The sequence below is a fragment of the Caenorhabditis briggsae genome (genome assembly GCF_000004555.2).
Source record: "Caenorhabditis briggsae complete genome, chrX, whole genome shotgun sequence".
Classification (NCBI taxonomy): domain Eukaryota; kingdom Metazoa; phylum Nematoda; class Chromadorea; order Rhabditida; family Rhabditidae; genus Caenorhabditis; species Caenorhabditis briggsae.
The window spans coordinates 16,083,830-16,107,694 of NC_013491.2; the positions used below are offsets into that span (position 1 = coordinate 16,083,830).

Consider the following 23,865-nt stretch of genomic DNA (forward strand, 5'->3'; position numbering starts at 1 on the left):
AAAAGCTTACCCTGTGTACTTTGAGTTCGATTATCTCGGTCGCTATACGAGCTATCCAAAATTTGTGTGAGAATTTGCTTAAGATTAAGAGAATTAAGAGAATTTGCTGTGAATATTAGACCAAAATAGTGATAAAAATATATAAAGTTTCAAGCAATAAATTCGAAGACAGCTGGATTGGTTATGTTGGATTTTTTTAAATGTAGGGAAATTTTTGCATTTTTTGGAAATTTTTGCATTTTTAAGAAACTTTTGGATTTTCAAAAAAATATTGGATTTTCAGAAATTTTTGGGTTTTGCTACACGTGTAATTTGATCCTAATTATCTCGGTTCTTATAAGAGAAAGTTTGTCAACTAATAAAATATTGGTGATATTATGATAAATAATTTATCAGTAAAACATTTTTTGATATCACTTGAAAGAACAGAGATAATTGAGCTTAAAATGATAGACAAAAACATTAGAGAAAAATAGTCATAAAGATTGAAAAATATAAAATTCCAAACAATAAATTTGAGAATAGTTCAATAACAAAATACGGAATGTGATCTTAGAAAAATTCCGAGCTACTTATAAAGGCCAAAAAATCAAGCCGAAATAGATCAACAGCAGTCATCATCAACAATGCCACCAGAATGACTCACATCAACACGAACCAAAGGATTTCCCGCGTTTCGAACTGTCTGTTCAAATATTTGTTCTTTTCCACGGATTCGCTGAAAAGAGTTTTTTCTAGCGCATCGCTTTCTTTTTACCTATCTGTTTACTTTTCAACTTTTGAAATTTCATTACTTAGAATACCATCATCGCGGAATCTTGGTGAATAAAGCATTTATTTAGGACGTTGATTGAAGATTACACCGGAGAAAAAAGAAAAAAGAAAGCATCTCTAAAATACAAAGTTGAAGAAGGGCACAGGAGACAGATTGGGGGTAATATGAAAGAATTTGCAGTGTGAATTTTTTTGGGGGGTTGAACAATATGAGATGAGGTGTTGGTTGTTTAGGCGGCGACTGGCTCGGCAGCGGCTTCACTGTCTGGGATCACGACCTCCTGTAAAAATGTGTTGGTTTTTTGATAAACAACTGGTTAAACTCACAGCTCCCTCATTTGGATTCTTGGCTGGTCCATCTTCAAAATCCTTGTCTGGAATCTGAAGTGGGATGGCAGCGCATGGAGGTCTGGCGGCATCTCCTTCAGCTTTGACTTGCTCGACGTACTTTGGTGGTTCAAGGTTCTTTCTGAAACGAGGCATTTTTGAAATTCCAATTCTTGGTTATTTTCTAGCACTCACCTGATCTGCTCAAGCTCCTCGTTCTCCTTGCGTCCCCACTCTGCTGGCGGCCGGGCGCTTCCACGGGCAATGGTGTAGGCTGGCTTGACGAAGGGATTTTCAAAGAGGTCGCGACGGTTTCCGTATGATCTTCTGTCGATCTGGCGATCGAACTTCGATGCGGTGGTAATCTTTGGTGGATGGACGGAAGAGGCGGCCTCCTCTGGGTCAAGTCCCTTCTTGAGAGCCTTGTTACGAGCAACTTGACGTTGACGCTCGTTAAGCTCTTTCAACTGGAAAATTGCCAAGATTTTATAAAAAGTTGTTAGGGATTGAACTCACGTCGTACTCTTGACGCTCACGTCTCTTCTCCAAATCGTACTTCTCACCCTCAAGTTTGACGATGCGGGCATGGAGTCCCTTAATTCTGTCCTTCAAGTCGTTTGGCATGAGTCCAGAGACATCTTGAGCTTTGCAGACGGCGTTCAAGAAGGCCTTCTTTGCCTCATCCTGTTGTTCCTTGGAGAGTCCTTCGGACTTGGCTCCCTGAGCGAGGTTTCCAAAGCTGGCAGCTTGTTCTCCCTTTGATGACACGGTGAAGTTCTTTCCTCCTGGTCCTCCAACGGCGGCTCCGGCGAAGGATCCAGCCATCATTTGTTGACGGCGAGACTTCTCCTCGTTTTTGCGAGCCTTCTCGGCATCAGCCTTAGCTTTACGCTCTTCCTCGTCCTTGCGACGTCTCTCCTCGTCTTGACGTCTTCTCTCGGCGAACTGACGTTCGTCTTCTTCACGCTCAGCGCGACGTTTCTCTTGCTTCTCCTTAAGCTCACGGAGTTCCTGTTCCATACGTTCCTTCTCAAGAACACGACGTTGCTCGTAATCGAGAAGCTTGGCGGCCTCTTCCTCCTCGTGACGCTTCTTGGCGGCCTAAAAAGTTTTCAATATTTTTTTTGGCTTTTCGGGTTCCTGGCTGCTGCTCAGTCGGAAAGTTACAGTTACTCACAAGCATGGCGGCTTCAGCCTCAGTCATCTCTGCTGGTGGCTTCTCCTCCTGAACTGGTGGACGTGGTTTTGGCTTCTCCTCAACTGGAGCTTCTTCTTCGGCGGCTTCTGGCTCTTCCTCCTCGGCTGGAGCATCTTCAGCGGCAGCCTCTTCCTCCTCGACCTCTTCGGCCAGGGACTCTTCGACTTCTTCCTCCTCCTCACCGGAACTGTAAAATAAATTTTATGATTAAATATGCTTTAAAAATTAATTCAACTTACAGCACTTCCTCCTCGTCAGACATGGTTATCACTGGAAAATTAAAGGATTAGGTGGAATCAAAAAGTGAAAAAAATTTCAAGAAATACAAGAAAGTCTCCGAAGAAAAAAATTGAAACTAATTTCACAAAATTGAACAAGCTGCATCTTTCAATTGGTCATCAAAATGTGAAAGTGAATGACTAAATGAATGAATGAACTAAAGAGTGAATGTAAGAACAATCGAAGTGTGCGGTTTTCAGTGAGCCATCTTCTGAGCCGCTTCTGCAATCGGGTTCCTGGATTGATGGGCGGGACCGTCGCCGGCGGGTGCCATTCTTCTTCATCTTCTCTCTCATCCTCGTTTTCCCCCACACAGCTCTTCTTCTCATCATTGTGTAACTTGTAACGAAGCGGATCCTCCACGGGAACCAGGCAAAGAGAGAAAGAGATCATTGCGGGGATGCGAAAAAGACGATGGGTCCCGCGAACAAAAAGCAATGGGTAGGCGGAGGTGTGTGTTGTAAACCTTCTGCCGATGAGCATCTCCTCCGAGCGCGCCTCATGAAGAAGCAATCGGATAGGCCGATGGCAAAAAGAGCACAAATTACTGCTTTCGTTTCTGTTTCTTTGAAAGAAGAAACTGAAGAAAAAAAAAGAGAAGAAGCAGAAGACAACAAACAACTCTAGCCGGGCACCCGATTCCTCTTCCTCTAGCCTTCTGAATCTCTATTAGATCCCGCGTCGGCCCGGAATAAATCTTCAGTCACCACATGGTTCAGAGATTGGTGAATCGTGTGATTTTGGGAAGAGAGTAATAACAAAAAAAATGAGAGAGAAAGTTTAAGAACAGCGAGTCGTGTTCCTAGCAAAAGTTGGGTGAAGAAAGCTGAAGGAATTTAGGGAATTACACTAGTTTTTGTTTTTAATGAGATATTTCGAACAGGAAAACGCAACGAAGTCGTACGTATGGGAATAGACATTTTTACACTAGTTCCTAAGAAATAAATTTATCATAGCATTAAAGAAAAATCAATAAATTATACAGTACCAGTCAATGAAATGTGAACAAACATATTTTTCTTTGACAATTTTCAAAAATGGAGCCCGGTTGTGATGTTTCAGTTCCCTTCGAAAATTTTGGAGATTGTAAAACAGAGCTAGCCTGGAAACTTTGAACTCACAGAATTTTTTGAAAATTCTTAATTTTTCAGCTGTATGCCCATTTTTGAAAGACCTATTTTTTAAAATTTTTAGTACAAAATTCTCCGCTGTTTTCAGTATTGACCGTTATTTTATGCCAAATTCAATATTGAGATCCCAGAAAGCGAACTTCCTTTTTTTGGCATCAACAAACTTCTGATAAAATATGACCTAATTTCAATGATTTTGAACTATGATACCTGAAAAAAATTTCTTCTGACAAGTTTCTATCATCATCTTGTCACTTGTTGTGATTCCTGTTTGTGCAGCAAAATTGCAATAAGAGGGATACCATGTATTGTGACATCACAATAAACAAGTTTTGGATTTATTAGGTTGGCGGGAAAGTCTTTGTCACTTTTTCAATAGTTTATTTCTCAAAGAAAAAATAACCGAATAATTAATTATATTGTCCATCATTATCAACAACATGTCTCCAACGTTCCCTCAATTTATGGATTCCATTGCGGTAGAATCCAGCCGGGCGTGAGGCAAAGTATTGTTTGAGTGCCGCTTCGACCGCTCCACGGGAATTGAAGCTTCTTCCTTCGAAGGCACGTGTCATATCGCCAAATAACCAATAGTCGGAAGGAGCAAGATCAGGAGAATACGGGGGGTGAGGGAGAACATTCCATCCATATCCCATCAGCTCCTGCTTCACTTGTTTCGAAACATGTGGGCGAGCGTTATCATGTTGATAGTACACTTTCTTGTCTTTCAGGGCCGAACGGTCGACTGCTTTCTTGAGGTTTCGTAGTTGAGTAGTGTAGAGGTCTCCAGTTATTGTTTTGCCCTCGGGCAGAAGTTCCCAGTAGATGGGGCCGTCCACTCCCCACCACACAGAGAGCATAACTTTTTTCGGATGAAGGTCGGGTTTGGGGACATCCTGTGGGCTCTCTCCTTCTCCAACCCACTGGGATTTCCTGTGGTGATTATCGTAGAAGACCCACTTCTCATCTCCGGTTATTAGCCGGTCCAGCCATCGATCGCCCGCGTGGAGAGTGAGAAGAGTAATCGAATCGTCGACTCGGCGGTCAAGGTTGGCTTGAGTCAGGTGATGAGGTATGAATCGACCAAAAAGTTTTCTCATTCCAAGAGACTTCAAACCTTCAAGGACTGTGCTATGGTGAACTCCGAATGTGACAGCTAGTTCACGGCTAGATTGAAATGGATCCGATTGCAATGCGTGCTTCAGCTTGTCCAAATCCAACTCACGGGGTCTCCCAGAGCGATCCTTTTCATCGAGCGAGAAGTCATCTTTTTCGAAACGATGGAACCAATTGCGAATAGTATTGTAGTGAGGGGCATGTGTGTTGTACACATTCTTCAAGAAAGTTTCCGAATCCTTCATCGTGGTGTGAGATAGGAAGAGGTAAATCAAAACATGTCTGATGTGAATAGCAGTGGGAACAAACATATCGTTTCAATTACAGATGAGGAGCAGGGAAGGAGATGGGGACTTGTTTATATGGAAGGTTCTTATCACCTTGTTATTCACTAAAGTCGATATCATACACAGCCTCCATATACGAGAACAGTGATTAAACAAACAGAGTGACAAAGACTTTCCCGCCAACCTAATATTTCAAAAGAGGGGTCATAAATAGAAAATCTAAATGACTCCATCTGATTTTTTTTCAAAAACCTCCAACGGGGTAATACTCATGATTTATATTACAACTCAAGTATCGAATTACCAAGTTATATTTTCCGAGAAAACAAAGACGCGGTACAAAAGTACTTTTTTATGCTGATCATCATTGATATGGATTTTCGGGGGCAATAAAATTGTATTTTTCCTGACAAAAAAAACCATAAAACCTGTAATTAAAACTTTCTTCAGGTAATTTTGACTGGTTTAATAAGAACGCCTACCACACCGCCAAATTCAAACCAATTTATCTTATTACCTGTAGAAGATATCAAAACGTGGTCAACTGACAAAATGTTCGTCACTATATCAAAAATATTTTGTTATCTTACTACTTTTTGATATATTTCACAGGAACTGAGATAACTTGGCTCAAAGTTAAAAGTTAAAAGTGGCGTTCTTTACTGAAACAGTATTGCTTTTAGCGGGATGAAAATTGTTTTTTTTTTTTCACATTTGACATAAAAAAAATTGACAAATTGGAACGTAAAAGGTATCCTTCTATCTTTTGTTTTCATTTTTACAAAAACACTCTTTTTTGTATGAGGGTCCATGTTCAATGCTATAGCTTTCATCAATTCGGTATTTTCCTTGTTTGTGTTATTTTAGACTTCTTTTTCTTCAACACGTCTTCAGTTTTTTTTGAATGATCACTTCTGGATTTAGAAACATCTCAGGAGCAAAGCATATTTTCTTCACAAACACACAACACATCTATCCCAAAAAACCAACACATCACAACACACTGGCCGGAGGTCTGTGTGTGCATTTTTGCAATCTAACACATCTCTTTGAAACCAACACATCTACTGAAAGATCACTCTTGAACATGAACACATCTCTGTTTGGAAACCAACACATCAAAAGGTTATATGTTGTGCATACTGAAAACCGAATCTGAGCTCTGCAACACATCGAGTTTTTTTGTACATGCAACACATCTCCTAAGCTAAAAACTGATCATACACTGTCAGGCAACACATCTTTTGGAGCATTGTTTGATCTCTGGTATGCATTTGTATGATCATCAGTTGGAACAACACATCTTCAGTTGGATCAACACATCTTTGCGACACACCACCTCTAAATGTTTTTCAAATAGTAGCCATTTTCGTATGATCACTCGTCCATTTTAACACATCTCCCTTTTTGGCACATCTCCTAGGCGAAGTAAGATCATACGCATAAAAGAAATATATCTCTTCCAGAAAACCAATATTTCATGAGTTTATGTGCCTCTAGCAATATATGTTCCATGTTAAACAAAACAAGTTCTTGTAAAATATTTGGCAATTGCTGTGTTTGCTTGAATATAAAATGTCGGGACATATCTTATCAAACCAATACAAAATTGGTAAAAATTTGGCTCTGATATGAAATTCTGGTCCTTAAAAGGTGTTCATGTAAATACATATTTGATACATGATGTGGAATTCTTCGAGCAGTTAACTGAGAAGTTCGTTGAAAGTTCTTTCGAAAAACTTACACAGTAAAACGTCAAAACATATCTTATGTTTGCATTTCATACATATAACATTCAAATTACCGTAAAACTTGTAATAGAAGGGCCCTCACACTGTCAAGTTCAAACTAGAATATCTTACGAAAAATAATAGACAAGTTGACAACTTTTCCATATTTGTGACAGGAACCATGATACATTGACTCAAACTTAAGAGATAAGAAGCCCTTCTATTACAAGTCTCACAGTAGGTTTAAGGGTATTTCTCAGTTACCATAAGACTTTCAGAAAACTACTGAAAAAATTCAAAAACAACTCGAATGATCCCGAAAATCATCAGAAGAATTAAAAAATATTTTTCCTTGTGGGAATTTCTTCTGTAAAATTTGTATGGAGATGAACTGTCATCTTGAGTTAAACATTGGTATTCAAAAAAATATCTTTGTAAAATTAACAGGGTTTTGTGGATCTGCCTTCACACAGTGTTAAATTCGTGCGTACACTAGTCCGACGTTTCAAGCGCCAGAATCGAGACAAATATCCTTTTTGCATTTTTGGAATTTGTATATTGTTTCTTTTTGAACACGCGGCCTTTAGGTCAAAAACGGGTCATTTAGACGAGCGGTCAGAGGGTCAACGTAGATTAAATAACGTTGACGAGAGAGGCGATGGACGCAGGTGAATTTTTTGAATTCAAAATTCAAAATTCCAGAATTTCATTGCTATATTTTTAATTTGGAATTTGGAAACGTTGGGATTTTTTACCTGAAATTTCTGCTTCAGTTATTTTTGACGTAAGAACCCAAAAGTATTCTTTTTGCAAAAAAAAACGTCAAAATGTTATCAAAAAGAACTGAACATGGAACACATCCAGTCTATTTTCATTTTCAACCATTTCGTCCACATTTGGCTCAAATTTCAAAATATGTAGCCCGTCAAAAAGCCCACTGCGCGATTTCGTCAAAAAAGCGCCTCAATGAAATAATTTAAATTCTCAGGGCCATCGGTGCCAACAAAGCTGCTGCTTCAAAAACAAAAAGCTGAACAAATCTTACCAATTTCTATTTTCAGAATTGGATAAAACCGGCAGCCTTCAACTTCTTCGTCGGTTCCAGACCATTAAAGAAAAACCAATGGACTACGAAGAATCAGAACCACTCCCGCCAGTCGATCAAACTATTCAGTGATTAGAGTCACTGCTCCATGACAACGACATCCAAATAGTTCGAAATCAAAACGCGTCACATGAAATTCCGGAGGAAGGGTTTCAAAGCAGCGGAGATGCATTCAAATTTTTAATTGATAACCCACCACAATCATACTTTTATGAAAACCATGACGATAAGCTCTTTTTTTTTTAATCGACACCAATGAGAGATTTTTCAGTTTTGAAAACCTTATGTTTTCAACAAAGACCGTTATCGAATTGTTCCTCAAGATGTACCAAGACTGAGAAGAGTGGACTACTGCTATAAATCGTAGTAATAAAAAATTTTGGTAATAAAGCATTTTTTATGTTATAAAATACATTTTGTCAGTTGGTCACTTTTTGATACTTCGCGTTCTATCAGAGGGTGTACTCTAAAATAACTTCAACATATTATGAATCAATCAGTCAGCTCAGCTACGGCTATCAGCTCAGTTACAAAACTTTTCAATCGGAACGTCATTGCAAGTACTTGACAGATACGTTTTAGCCCAAATGAAACACATTGGTGGAAATCTAATACACAAACACATATTCTCTGAAAATCTGAAAGATCTGGTGTATCTCAGAAATCAGGTCACAGGCGCACAGCCTGGCGGATGGAGCGCCGCATTCGGGGTAAACAGTTATTTTTGCATTTTCGATGTTTGTTTATTGTTCACTGATCGTTCAAAAAAAGTGATCAATGAGTCATAATATATCATAAATGTTGTTGACCAGAGAAGCGAGAGACGCAGAAGAACGGCCGCGCTGGCTATTCTCCTTTTTTCCTTTCATTCAACCATCCAAACACCATCCCGGATGGTTGTCTCGCTTCTAAAATAGAATTAATCGATTTTCGTTCTGAAAATTGATGGCTAAGAATGCTTCCAGCATGGCGCTCTAGCCGCTATTCTATTTTGATTTTTTCTGAAGATTTCCAGTTTAATTATGTTCCAAAAAAGTGAGTTTTTAAAATTTTAATTCTAAAATTTAAATATTAAATTTGTATAGTTTTTTTTCTGGAAATCTTGTTATTTTGAACCTTTTTCTGTTCAAACACTCTAATAAAGGCCACCCTATACTGTAAACGCAATTATCTCGGTTTCTATGAGAGATATCAAAAAGAATTAAACTGATAAAATGTTTATCATAATATCAACATCATTTTATCAGTTGACCACTATAGGGTAGTCTTATATAAGAGTGTTTACAGACCGTGATTAACAATATGTTACTTATAGAGTCCGGAGCCAAGAACAAGCATGCAAGCTGCAAGCTGCAAATATCGATCAATAGGATTTTAAAATTCTCGATTTCCCATATCCTCTGAGTTTTGTTTAAAATTACATCTTCTCATTTTCACCATCCATCTTTTTTCCATTTTTCCAATTCACCTGTATTTATTCTCAAAATAAATCATACTCTGTGCACAAAAAAAAACTGGAAATACAGAAAAAACCAGAAGGGAATCGGAGAAAAAAAGTCTAGAAGTCTTCGATATGTCAGAATTCATCATTTGCTATTAACCGAATCTATCGATTGGCTTCTAAAATTTGAAAACTATTTTGAAGTGCTAGCGTCCAGAAATCTCAAGTCTTGGAAAAAATTCAAACAGCTGCTTGGTGGGTTTGTTCTAATGATTCTTTGCTCTGCTCCTCATGTTTTCTTACAGAATCACGTAAATCTGTACTTGTTATAAGTGGACAAAATGACAACAAGACAGACGAACGTATATAACGTTTTGTATATAAGGAGGATTCACATTATTCTTGCCCTGCCGGATAACCCCAGCAGAGCGGATCCAAAAATTAGATTTGTTCAACACTTTCTTGCGAAAGGTCGGAACTCCAGCGTACCTTGAGTAACTGGGTTAAAACCGACGAACACTGCGCCTTCTCGTCTTATACGTATTTCAATGTACCGACATGAATCGAGGCCCGCGTCGGCCACAAGAGAGTTTCTGTTTGAATAAACGCAGACAACGAGCAATGCGGTGTGGTGGTATAGCAGCAGAAAAATTCAAACACTAAGAAAAAGAGGTAGGTTCGTAACTCTATTGTGCAGAAAAGGCAATTTTGACAAAAAACGTTTATCCCAGAAATTCGATATTCCATTTAATAAATCAAATCTTCTCCTTTCCATCAGCTTTGGCCCCGTACAACTCGCAAGTTCTCGCTCTGTTCCGGACCATTCTATCTGTCGGTTTGCATTTGAAAGCCTCAGAAAACCCATCCATTTGAGACATCAAAGAATTGACTCTTTGATAGCTGTTTGAATGGAGTGTGTCGTGGGATGGATTTTCCTCCATCCCATACTGAAAATATAAGAATATCTAGTGAATCAAAATGAATGATTCTTCTTACCGGTGAACACAAAACCACCGCAGCACCGTAAAAAAAGAGTTGTTTTTTATTCAAAGACTCGTAGTTCTTTACAACTGTTTTTCTGGTGTACGCCTTCTTATACAAATTCCAAACAATACGGTAGGCAGCTAGGTCAGCAGCGTCTTCTTCAAAAGTCTCCCGGGTATCACATGTCTGAAATATATTTTTTTCAAAAATCGAAAATAGAATTTTTGTGTAAACGAACCACAGTTGGAAAAGTTTCACATGTTTTACGAGTTTGTTCCTCTACACATTTCGCGTCTTTCGTCCAATAATTAGCCATCGGTTTGAAAGAATCGCGGTAGCTCAGTTTCAGAAGGCATTAGCTCAGTTTCAGAAGGCAGTTCAATTTTACAAACATCTTTTGAATTTAATGCTGCCGTTTGGTCCGTCAATATGTCTCTCAAATCAGTCTCATAAATGGAATTCATTGGCTTATTGATATACAGTACCGCTTCTCCCACAGCTATAACTTCACATAATCCATCTTCGATTTCTACAGAATACTTTCCACGAATTCTGAATTTTAGAAGTATCTGACTGTGAATGAACAAAAAAGACATAATAGTAACTTACACATCGATGCATTTGCTTTTTGCCTGAATGAAAACCGATTGAGCATATTTTAATGGTTTTCGAATATCCGAAAATGTTGTGAAATTGATTTTCTGAAGCGCATCTTCATACATATCTAATGAGCCATTATAAACTGCCCATGGAGTTTTTCTCAATTCTTTAAGCACTGCCATTTTAAGCTTTTGGAAAAGTTGTCTCAATTTTTTATCCAATTTTTCCATTAAAGAGCTAGCAATAGATCCATCGATTGCTTGACTGATAACCATTCGAGAATTAATCTGTGATAAATTGATAATGGAGCCAACTATTTGTTAAAACTCACAAATTTCTGAGTTGGATTGCTAAGGTTTCTAACCATTTCCATCTTCTGTTCACATGATGATTTTTCCCAATCTTGCAATAAAGCCGTTTCTTCAATATCAAAACTCAATAGGTGGCGAGTGAAATCAGAGACGATTTTCTTAGCAATGTTACATCTGAAATACATATATCGATTGAAACATCAGGTACCGGTCAATAATATATACAAAAAAGTGTTTTCTCTTTATTTTGATAATATTCAGGAGTCTGGAGTTCGGCTGTCAAGTGCCTGATCACTTAAACATTTTTGAAGGGCGTAAATCAAATCTACAGGGTCGCTCATAAGTATGGAGACTTTTTTGCATGGACTGCGTTCGAAAAATCAAGAAAGTTGCTCAATGGTATCTAGGTGCGCCGCGCCTACGACGTCTTTCGGTCTCTTCTATCAGAAAATAAAGTTCATTTTGTTGATACCCCTTTTTTAGGTTTTAAACCCAAAAACAAAAGTCTCCATACTTATGAGACACCCTGTAGATGGAAAATTTTGAATTCACAAAATTTTTTAAACTCCTATTTTTCCAGCTATTTACCGATGTTCAGAGATAACTCTATTTTGCCTGTTTTTGTACTGAAAACTTGAAAAAAGGGTGTCTGTCAGAAATATGCAAAGAGCTGAAAAACTAGGAGTTTTCGAAACATTCTGTAAATGAAAAGTTTCAAATCTATGTCTGGTTTACACCCTCCAAAATTTTCAAAGTAATTGGACACTTGACAGCCAAACTTTAAATGGTCAGAATAAACTGAAAAACAAGTTTTCGTATATCTTATTGACTGGTGATGTATAAGTTTATGTTTGTCTTACAAAGTTGAAGATTCGTTGGAATGAAGGAATTGAGTGACGATGTTTGACAGATTTTTTGTTTTATCCACACTCTGAAAAAATTTTTTAAATTCCAAACATTACTTTTATTTTAAAGGAAGGGGGACAGGGAAACAAAGATTCTCTCGAAATCCGGTAATATAAGCCCAATGGAGAGTTGAACTTGTGGGTTAACCGCAGGAAGTGTCTCACCGCTTCTTGAACTCACAAAAGCATTGACAAAAAGATTTTCCGGATGTTCGAGTTTATAATCTCTAACAATTTGCAGTTTTGTTTCAAAGATACTCTTGAGAAAATCTTGTTTTGAAATTCCCATCGGACAGACATGCGCGTAGAAGTCATCACATGGATCAACAGAGAAGTCAGCAATGCTGAAAACAATTTTGAAAACCGTTTAACTCGAACTTTACATACTTTTTGATATGATTCTGGACAATGTTGTTTGGTATAACCGAACCGGAACAGGAAGCAATCATTATCAGAAAAAACAATAAGAGAGATGTGGAAGCCCGCATTCTCAACATGGGGAAAGAATGAAAATCAGGGAAGGTCTCGCTTCTTTTATAGGCGGAAAATTTACATTTTTATCGTTCCTTTTTTTGTATGCGTGGGTGGGCGATGGTGGGAATGATATGTCTTGAAAAAAAAAGACATTTTACTGATAATTGACAGATTTCGAGAGAGTTTTATTTTTCAAATCCCACCATCCTTAATATGACCGAAAAAAACCTAAAAAAGCAAGGAAGTGATTTTCATGAACACCAATAATTATTTTATTTGTGATTAATTGCTTATTGATCCCTGAGCAAAGATTCAATGGGATTTATGACTGTGCAAGATCTCTGATTAAATAAAGATTAAGATGGTTTATCTATCAAGTCATAACTATTGCGAGGAAATCGTCCCCGAAAGTTAGTGTGCATTTTTTCTCATTTTAACAGACGATTATCCAGCACTCATTCGTTTTCAGCAGTCCTAACTTACCTCAAAACGGGATGACTGCAGCAAACAGTACCGATGAGCTGCAGCCTTTTTAGCAGCAGCCTGCCGATAGACTACGAAGTATCAGAACCACTCTCAACAGTCCATTTCGCTGCACAGTGAGTATAGTCACTGCTGCAAGACGACGACCTCCAAATAACTAGTAATCCAAAGGTCTCGGATGAAATACCAGAGGAAGGTTTTCAAAGCAAAGGCGATGCTTTCAAATTTTAAGTTGATAATACGCCACAATCTACCTATGAAAATCATGACAGTAGGTTTTTTTTCGTTTTTATCAACGTTACTGAAAGATTTTCAGTTTTGACAAGACGTACCATGACTGCGGAGAGGGGACTTTTTTATCTGCTACAACTATTCAATGCGCATTCAAACTTAAAATGGTTTTGGTAAAATTTTCGAATATCCTAGCTGCCACGCCACCTCCTCGAAAACCATTTAATGAACTTCCATTAAAAGATTATTCTTCCCAGAGCAAAGTGTATTATATAATTATGCAGCCTAGGGTAGAGGGGCATTTATAGGATAATTTAGATGCGGCTCAAAATCAAAAGCTCCAATTAGTATAATTGGCGTTGGCGAGATAGGCAAGAGACGAAGATTAAAATGAGCCGCCCCTTCTCCGCCCTTCCTCTTCATTCAAACATCCAAACACCACCTCGGATGGTTGTCTCACTTCTTAAATAAAATATGTCTATTTTCGTTTTAAAAATTGATGGCTACAAATGCCTTGTGCATGGCGTTTTAGCCAATATTTTATTTATATTTTTCTGAAGATTTCTATATTATTTATGATCCGAAAAAGGTGAGTTTCAGTTGGTTACTGAAAAGCAAGCGACGGCAAGAGAAGTTCCTTTAAATACCTGAAAAAAGAGCACTCAGACGGCAACTTCTTGTTCTAGCAGTCCTGTGAGAAATCAAAAGTTGAGGAATCAAGGCACCGTGAAGGAGATGTTGAGAACCGTCTATAACGATTTCCTGGCACCCGACGCAGAAATGCAGATCAACATCAATGCCAGAGAAGCTTTGGGGAATCCTACCGGCAGGCATTTGATCTAGTACAGCATGAAATTAACGAAACGGGACAGCTACGGAAGATTCATTAAGAGTGTTGGTTACAGTAAGTGTTTTATTATATAAAATCTCCAATAGAACGCTTCTCGGACCATCTACTTTAAGCCTTTATATCTCATTTCTTGTGAAAGATATCAAAGACTGGTCAACTGACGAAATATTTTCATCATTATCATAAACATTTTGTTAGTTAATCACTTTTTGATAACTTTTACTGAAACCGAAATAATTGAGCTTGAATTGATAATTTAAAAATCGGTCGGCACCACTGGTCGTGTTACCACCACACTTGCACTGTTTGAGCTCAAATATCTCAGTTTCGGTGGAAGATATCAAAATGTAGTCAACTAGGAAAATATTTATCAGATTTTCGAAATTATTTTGTCAGTTAAAAACTTCTTGATTTCTTTCACAGGAACTGAGATAAGGTAACTCAAAGTTGAATGTTGAAGAGTAGAGGTGGCGTTCTATTGGCGTTCTTTTTCTATTTTTCTATTTTTACCAGTTTTGAAATTCTGGATTTTTCAAGAAAAATGCTTCCACTCCTTTCACTCCCATCGCTTATAGGATCCCTCACAATTGAGGAGATGTACCAAGGAACAGGTACGATACAATCTGAAATTCGAAATTATTTGGTTACTGTAGTAGTAGAAAAAAAAGAAAAATCTTTTGTCGCTTATTTAGTATGTTTTAACCAATGTAGCTATAGAAAAAAACAAATTCGACGGTCATACCTTGATCTTCAAGACCAAAAAAAAAAAATTTTTTTCGGATTACTGTAGTTCTAAAAGCACGCAAACCCAAAAAAACACAAATCGCGTAGCTAAACTTTTTACCTTTTAAGTTGACCCTCCAATTTGTATAAATTAACTATATAGAGTGAAAGAGCGTCTTCTAAGACTTACCAAACCGTTCCTAAAATATGCTCAAGAAACCTCTGAAGTGCTGAAATTTCAGTTTTAGTACCAAAAAATAACTTTGATCGGCAACTTTAAAAACTGGTTTTCTCCACTCCAGTTCTGTCTTTTTTCATCTCGGAAGAAAAAATGATGACCTAAAAATGTGATAAACTTCAAAACGAGAAAGGAAGACTCTGAATTGAGAAGAAGAGAGTGAGCCATCCAGAACTGTTTCAAAACAAGAAGAAGAACGACGGAACGGACTTTGGAAAATCTGGATCAAAGAAACTATGCAGTATGACTGCTTAAATAACAGTAGCACCTGGAAAATCTGGAATTTTCGAAATGCGAAATAAACATTGATTGCTGATTGACAAAAATTTATTAACGGGAAATTTAATCACGTCCAGTTACGACCGGGGCAGATGCTCTTCTAAAATCGTCAATTTTTTGCTCAATAGTTCTGATTTGCTGGTCGACAGGCATTTCAGGAGCAGTCATGGGTTTGGCAGTAGTGGTGTGGGCGTCTGGAGAGTTGGATTCAAGTTCAAAGTTGTTTTAGGATATGTCAAGAGGAACATGTGAAAAGCATGACATCAGTTTTACCTCAACAGATTCTGAATTTTTAGGTGAGAGCCAAAAGTAATAACTTAAAACAGGAATATATAGTCAGATAGCTCATAAAAATCTGGTGGTTATCGAATGTGATGGTTTGATGCATCTCGGGAGTTTCAAACCTATTTTCACGTCTTCAGAACCATCACTGACTTAACCTACCAAAATTAACTATCTTCAGACACCTGCTCCGCCCATTATCGTGAGGGTCAGTGTAAAAAGAAAATCTAGGCAAATCTTGAAACTTCCCAAAACTTCTCCGAAAATACATTTTTTTTCAGAAAATGTTTGAAATATAAAATTTCACATAGTTTTAAGTAAAATACAAAAAAATTAAAGTCCTGAAACCTCCTAGGAGTGGATAAAATCAAATTTGAAAATCACCGATTTTACACTGACATGAAAATGGGATTTTTGGTACTGAAGATAAAACTTCAGCACTTCAAAGGTCTCGTAAGCAGACTTTGAAAACTGATTTATAGGTTCTCGACCATGCTCTTTCGATCTATGAAAGTGGTTTCGGCTAACTCCTACCTTCACTTAAAAGGTTCCCTTGTAAGCCATTTTATGTGAAGGCCTAGAAAATCAAACTTTCAAGAGTTAGGCCACCACTGCAAGATGGATTCGCCTCGAAAAAATTTTTCGAAAAATTTTCAAATACAGTATCGGTCAATAAGTATCACAAAAACGGATTTTTTAAGTTGACTTTCGGCCTTTTCATCATTTTCAATAATCGAGAGCTTTGCTGTCAAGCGATCACATTGGAAAGTTTGGAAAGTGAAAAAAGACCTAAATTCAAAACTTTGCATTCCCATAGTTTTTTGAATTCCTAGTTTTTCAGATGTTTGCCGATTTTCGGAAGACACCCTAACGTTTTCAAAACAAAAACCGGTTAAACAAGAGGGCCTATTCATATTCGGAAAATAGCTGAGGAACTAGTATTTTAAAAAAATCCGTGATTGCAAAGTTTTTAATCTAATTCAAACTATTGAAATTCTTCAAAATGATAAAAAACTTGACGGCGGAGTTTTAGACTTCTGAAAATAGTAAAAATGACAGAAACGCCACTTAAAAATACGTTAATGTATATCTTATTGGCTGGTACTTCATTTCTTTGTGTTTCTGCTAACTCAATGGACGTCTCAACTCCGTTGACGCCGACTGATAGCATCGAAAAGTACCAAATATTAAAAAACCCAGCGGTCCTTGTCCTTTTTTTGGATAAATATTTTTGAACATAATATTACTACGAAATCCATGAAATTCGTTAGAAAAAAACAATTGAATGGGGAAACATTTAAAAAAATCAGTTTTAGCTACTAATCAAAATCATAAACTACGATGTTTTGTTTGAAAGACCTGATTAAAAAAGACAAGTACACCAAAATCCACTTGGGGTCTTAACCCTATTGAACGGCTGCAAAAGAGAAATTTAGGTAGTACTCGAGTTCTAAAAGTGCTAGAGACAGAAAATTTGTACCTGGGGGTTATTTTTATTTCACATCGAATAGCAATCATCGTTGCTTATATTGTCGCTTATCTTGATTTTACAGACAGAATGACTGATTCCATAGAATCTCACTTTCTCCCAAAAAATGATTGTGTTCATTTTTATACGCAGTCTTTGACAAAACGGGCGTACAGCGAAATGTTTTATTGGGTCCGTGTACAACTGACAACGGACACAAAAAAACAGCCAAAAACGGTCGAACTGTCGGTCAACGGACAACGAAGACTCCGGACAACGTCAACGGACAACGAAGACTGGTCCCAGAGTCCTTTTTGCATCTTACAAAAATTGTTTTTGAAACTATTTTGTTTTCATCAATACGTCAGAACTCAAGTTCTCTATCCTTTCATCCCACGGCTTCGAAGAAAAAGAAAGAAACATTTTACTCCACAGTGATGGCTCGAACTCCAGTCGTTGTTGTGTTTAACAACCGAGGCTAGCCAAAGTGTAACATAAGAAATATGCTGTGGCGGAAAAAAAAGAGAAGTCTGTATGAACCTGGCGCCGGGAGGCTAAAAGACAACTTTTTTTGCTCTCAGCTATGGCAAGAACACACTTGAAGATTTGATCGGCGGCATTTTGGAAGGTCCGGGGAATGGGAAATCATCACGGCATGACAGAAAAAGTTTACATGAAACAATTAGAGCATTGAAAAAAAGATGATAGGCTCTCATGGAAATTTCCCGTTTTGACGTATTTTAGAATTTTCTGAGCATTTCCGCAAAAAAGAATTTTCATAATTCATAGTCTCTCTTATTCTGATAAAGTTCTTGTTTTTTGGAAAGAATAAACCTTTAAATTCATATGCCCTTATAGTTCATGGAAGTGGCCAGTTTTCACTTTTAACAAGACTGTATTCTATGGTGTCGTTTGTTACGTTTCGATGTTGTTTTCGCATTCCCTGTCTCCGCATTTGCCCTTTATCCGTTCTGACAGTTGCTCGAACCTCTGCTCCACGCTTTTTACACCAACCAAGAGCTATTACACAACAGAAAAATCGCCATGATGAAAAGAAAACGACAGAAAGAAACGTTTGCACAAACTTGGAGAGGGAGGCTGAATGACAACTGTTTTTGCTCTCAACTATTGAGAACTTTGGCAAGAACACACACGATCTGAGAAATGGGAAATTGTCACAGGTTGACAGAAAGAGCACATGGAAAAATTGAAGAAGTTAAGAAGAAAAGACGGCGGGCACTCATGTAGATTTTCAGTGTTGATGTTTTGCAGAAGATATTCAATAATTAAGACGAAAGAATAGGAAGGTGTCTGAAGATAGTTAATTTTGGTAGGTTAAGTCAGTGATGGTTCTGAAGACGTGAAAATAGGTTTGAAACTCCCGACATGCATCAAACCATCACATTCGATAACCACCAGATTTTTATGAGCTATCTGACTATATATTCCTGTTTTAAGTTATTACTTTTGGCTCTCACCTAGAAATTCAGAATCTGTTGAGGTAAAACTGATGTCATGATTTTCACATGTTCCTCTTGACATATCCTAAAACCTTTGCTCCACGCTTTTTAAACTGACTTTCACGATGATTGACGGAGCAGAAAAAAAAGACCCGTCTCAGCACCAGGTGTCCGTGCCACCCCCAGGCTACTCACAGAGGTTATCATTCTTGAAGCTTGTCTTCTCTCGAGATTTTGCTTTCTTCTCTACTTTTCATTAGTCTACAATCAATTCAAAATGTTAATTGTCAGGCGACATGCACCTTTCTTGGCTTATTGGCGTCGTTTTTCTCATTTCAATTGCTCATCCAGCAACATCGAACAAGAGTTCCTCAAGTCCTCAAAAACACGCGGCATTTGAGTTCATGGGCAAACTAATGGAGAACCACAAGGACGACCCCTCGCCGCCACGCAAAAAAATCTGCTATGCCTATGTGAGTTTATTGGTTACGTCGGCTGACAGTTAGACACGTTTTTATTCCAGTATAGTAAAGACTACACAAAAATGGTGCAGAGATGCTTCAATGTCGACACACATCTGAGCAACAACATTGAATCCAACTCTCCAGATGCCCGCAATATCCGTAGACCCAGTTTTGCTCGTCAAGAGCCTGTCGGATACAAAAATTACAGAAAAATTGAACAGATAGTTGCCGACTTCAAAAGAGCCCCGGTCAAAACCAGACGCAATTAAACTTCTCCGTTAATAAATCTTTGTCATTGCGCATTCAATGTTAATCTAACAATTCATAATTTTCAGGTTATCCAGGTGCTACACAAGTAGTCTGAAGTAGTACTTTCATGAATTGAGCAGTAAATAGGGAAACAGAACAAACAAGAGGTGCAATTTAGATTTTTTGAAAAATAGTTCTTAGGACGTCATTTCCTTTTTAAATGCCAATGTCTTTTCCAACAAGGAGGCAAGACATAATAATGTTTCATATGTATTTTGCCAAAAGAGCCTCTGTGAGTAGTGGAACTCGTAAGAGACAGGTAAGTCTAGTAATAAAGTTACTATAAACTTTCCATTATATGGTACCTCCGAATTGAACTTCACCCTCTAATAGAACGTTCTTTGAGCTGTGCTTCCAAAAATAGATTAGAAGATTATTAATGTGTTGCTTTCTAGAGAGGGTCGAACATGGTCTAGTACAACAGTACCAGAGCGGAATTTAAGAATCATAGGAATCGAAAAAAAAAGAGGGATGATTTTAATAGTTCTAGATGCAACGAGGACCTCTGGAATCATCAACGATAGAGCTGAAGAATTGAAAAGTGGCTACAAGTCATCCCTCATCAAACTACAATTGCCGATAACCGTCAAACTTTTTCATAAGCTATTTAATTACATATCCTTGTTTTTACTTATTACATTTTGCCTTGCACCTAGAGATTTAGAAACTGTCAAGGTGAGGAAATCTTGCCATTTTCAATGTTCTTGAGACATCCTTAAAGTAGGGAGAGAATAAGTTTTTATTAGCATACCGTATTTTCTCTAACAAAAGCCCACCTTTATTTGTAGCCCTCTTCTAATAGACATCTGCCATCCGACGTGCATGAAAATGTAGAAGCACAATCTTTAGGCTCAGTATCCAAGGGTAAATCGAAAAAGGGTACATCGGGATCTTAGGGTACATTCGATCAGAGGGTACATCAGACCTTAGGGTACATCTGGGAGGTAGGTTCAAGGGGTACATCAGAGAAAGGATCCCAGGGTACATCGAAATGTTCTTGGTGTACATCAATCAAAAATACTGTAGTTTTCCACTGGAAGATATTTTGCTATAAACCGCACCATTTTTTTTTTGTTTTTTTTTTGTCTGTATTTATTTGAAAACTACCATTTTTTCGTAGTTTTATGGATTGATAGATTTTTTGAAGTTTTTTTGAAGGAGCTTATTGTACTGAAATTGGCAATAAGAAACAAGTCGAAAACTCGATATTTATCAGAACGAACTTTCAACCAAAGACACATTTCAAATGTGCCAGGACAAGAAGCATTATAAATTTGAAAAAAAAAATCCAAATGCTTTCAAACTCTTCGGATTTTTTTTTTTATGAGAAACACAAAGATACAAAACCGTTAAAAAGACTACGAAATGGAATTAGTTTTCAAGTACACAAAAACAGAACATTTGGATCTGGTCGAACTTGAACTCGCGACTGCAGATTCCGTGTACGCACACACACCACTAGACCACTTTGCCAATTTTCGCTTCGACCACCACAACCCGTACATAATTCGGTGGTTTCTAGAGGAGAAAGGAGTCCACTTCGATTTTTGTGTTTGAATCCCAAAAAATTGTTCGAAATTCACATGGAAGAGTTTGCAGAATTTTCTAGGCCAGCGGATGCAACGGCTCTTTGTCGATTTACAGGATCCCTTTTTTTTAATTTTTGCTCCGATTTTCTCGATTTTCGACTGTTTTTCGTATTTGTTTTTGCAGAATTTCGCGGAAAAATTAATTTTCATGAATTGTTTCATCTTGTATATCGTTTTGAAAGAAAAAAAATCCTGTTCCGGCTCTAAAAATTCCATAAATGAGTCTACGATTGAACATTAAGACCTGAATCACTGCGATAGTTCAGAAATTATTTATTTATTGCAAATTCTGCAGAAAAAATTTTAAAAAACGATCGAAAATCGTTGAAAATCGAGAAAATCGGAGCAAAAATAAAAAAAGATGTCCCGTAAATCGACAAAGAGCCGTTGCATCCGCTGGCCTAGAAAATTCTGGAAACTCTTCTATGTGAATTTCGAATAATGTTTTGGGATTCAAACACAAAAATCGAAGTGAAAGACACATTTTTGAGAAGGCCCATACTCCGAGGGTACATCGAAAAAGGGTACATCACTCTTATAGGGTACATTGACTCAGAGGGTACATTGACTGATAGGGTACATCTGTGGAGGAGTCTGATAGGGTACATTTAAGCAACTCTCATAGGGTACATCGACGAAATACTCAAAGGGTACATCGAAAAAATCTGAAAGGGTACATTGGTCTGATTTCGCACAGTTTTCGAATATTCGTAACTTAATGAGACGGACAAGTTTTATAACGAAGTTTCGGTCATTCATCGGATTATAAGCAACTTACTGATGCTCGGCGAGGTTTTGCAACGTGCTCCTCCTCAATCTTGAATAGTACGCGCTCATTTCTCGATCACTCAGGAACGCTATTTCAAAACAATTTTAGTAATTTACCCGCATTCTGAAAGCTTGAGCAGCGAGCTACACTTTTTTTTCTAGCCCAGGAAGATAAATAACTTCAAACAGATACAATGAAAGATACAATGTTCGTCCCTAAGTGATCGATGAATGACCGAAACTTCGTTATAAAACTTGTCCGTCTCATTAAGTTACGAATATTCGAAAACTGTGCGAAATCAGACCAATGTACCCTTTCAGATTTTTTCGATGTACCCTTTGAGTATTTCGTCGATGTACCCTATGAGAGTTGCTTAAATGTACCCTATCAGACTCCTTCACAGATGTACCCTATCAGTCAATGTACCCTCTGAGTCAATGTACCCTATAAGAGTGATGTACCCTCAATGTACCCCTTTTTGATGTACCCCCCCAGTATGGGCCTTTTGAGAAAAAAAACCACATTTTTTACATGAAAAATGTTTTTGAACAACGACAGATAAAATACAGAGGCGAGCGATTGGAAACGTCACCGGAAACAACTGAAATCAAGAACCTGGCCTAAAAATTAAACTTTTCAGGCAAATATTAGATATTTTCCGACTGGTTTCTGGCTTCGGTGGACCAAATTAGGATGTTTACCCAGTTTTGATGTTAGAATTTGGAGTTCATGCATTTTCATCGATTTTCGTTTCGTCTCCACAGATTTTGACACCTGCAGAAAAATAGGACAGCGAAAAAACTAAAAGTAGATAAATTTCAGTCATAATTTTCAGAAGTTTCGACTAGCCAGTGCTCATTTTCATTCCTTGTCTGGAAAACCTTCCGAAAATTATTGCTTTCTCCACCTCCCCACTCCTTTTTCCTCTAGAAACCACCGAAGATATGTACGGGTTGTGGTGGTCGAAGCGAAAATTGGCAAAGTGGTCTATTGGTGTGTGTGTGCGTTCATGGAATCTGCAGTCGCGAGTTCAAGTTCGACCAGATCCAAATGTTTTGTTTTTGTGTACTTGAAAACTAATTTTATTTCGTAGTCTTTTTAACGGTTTTGTATCTTTGTGTTTCCGAAAAATCCGAAGAGTTTGAAAGAATTTGGACTTTTTTTTCAAATTTATAATGCTTCCTGACCTGGCACATTTGAAATGTGTCTTTGGTTGAAAGTTCGTTCTGATAAATATCGAGTTTTCGACTTGTTTCTTATTGCCAATTTCAGTACAATAAGCTCCTTCAAAAAAACTTCAAAAAATCTATCAATCCATAAAACTACGAAAAATGGTAGTTTTCAAATAAATACAGACAAAAAACAAAAAAAAATGGTGCGGTTTATAGCAAAATATCTTCCAGTGGGAAACTACAGTATTTTTGATTGATGTACACCAAGAACTTTTCGATGTACCCTGGGATCCTTTCTCTGATGTACCCCTTGAACCTACCTCCCAGATGTACCCTAAGATCTGATGTACCCTCTGATCCAATGTACCCTAAAATCTCGATGTACCCTCGATGTACCCTTTTCTGATCTACCCTTGGATACTGTGTCCAATCTTTAACAAAAAATCCGTGCAGTTCAGTTCATGCAGTTGGTCTGCCCAGTTATTACAGGAATTTTCTTTCTTTAAAAAAAAACTCCCTCATGATTTCTGTTTTTATTAATCCCCTAGGGTGGAAGCTGAAAAATAGAAGCCCATGGGCTTCATTTCAAGGAAATGCGGTATCTGAAATAGTATAATTATTAAGACTGGTAGTTCTCTCCCTCATAGATGCGCTTCACATGTTCCTCTTAATATCCCCTGAAACCTCTGCTCCACGCTTTTTACACTGACCCTCACGATAATGGGCGGAGCAGGAGCAAAAAAGATGCGACTCTACCCCCAGGTGTCCGGGCCACCCCTAGGCTACTCCCGGAGGTGATCATTCTCAAAGTTTGTCTTCGCTCAAGATCGTGTTTTCTTCTTTCCCCCAAACTACAATCATTTTGAAAATGTTATTTTGCAGGCAAC

At 37.8% G+C, this 23,865-nt stretch overlaps 3 protein-coding genes and 1 non-coding gene across 4 annotated transcripts; 1 reads left to right on the forward strand and 3 right to left on the reverse strand.

Annotated features, from left to right (window-relative positions):
* Positions 1–1,004: 1,004 nt before the first annotated feature.
* Positions 1,005–2,561, reverse strand: Cbr-tnt-2 (the record flags this gene model as incomplete). The annotated part of the gene is made up of 6 exons (XM_002645299.2): positions 1,005–1,055; positions 1,102–1,243; positions 1,297–1,568; positions 1,618–2,202; positions 2,279–2,486; positions 2,539–2,561. The coding sequence occupies 6 exons, from the start codon at positions 2,559–2,561 to the stop codon at positions 1,005–1,007; spliced, it is 1,281 nt and encodes a 426-aa protein (XP_002645345.2).
* A 7,224-nt stretch (positions 2,562–9,785) lies between these two features.
* Positions 9,786–9,898, reverse strand: CBG25108. The gene has a single exon (XR_006672578.1). It is a non-coding gene; the product is annotated as an RNA transcript CBG25108 (non-coding RNA).
* Positions 9,899–10,142: 244 nt separating this feature from the next.
* On the reverse strand, positions 10,143–12,675 carry CBG15395 (the record flags this gene model as incomplete). The annotated part of the gene is made up of 8 exons (XM_045240306.1): positions 10,143–10,334; positions 10,384–10,557; positions 10,764–10,923; positions 10,981–11,258; positions 11,303–11,456; positions 12,143–12,213; positions 12,369–12,531; positions 12,575–12,675. The coding sequence occupies 8 exons, from the start codon at positions 12,673–12,675 to the stop codon at positions 10,143–10,145; spliced, it is 1,293 nt and encodes a 430-aa protein (XP_045095745.1).
* Positions 12,676–18,971: 6,296 nt separating this feature from the next.
* CBG27987 lies at positions 18,972–19,408 on the forward strand (the record flags this gene model as incomplete). The annotated part of the gene is made up of 2 exons (XM_045240307.1): positions 18,972–19,148; positions 19,199–19,408. 2 exons carry the CDS (start codon positions 18,972–18,974, stop codon positions 19,406–19,408), a joined length of 387 nt encoding a protein of 128 aa, XP_045099719.1.
* Positions 19,409–23,865: the final 4,457 nt, after the last annotated feature.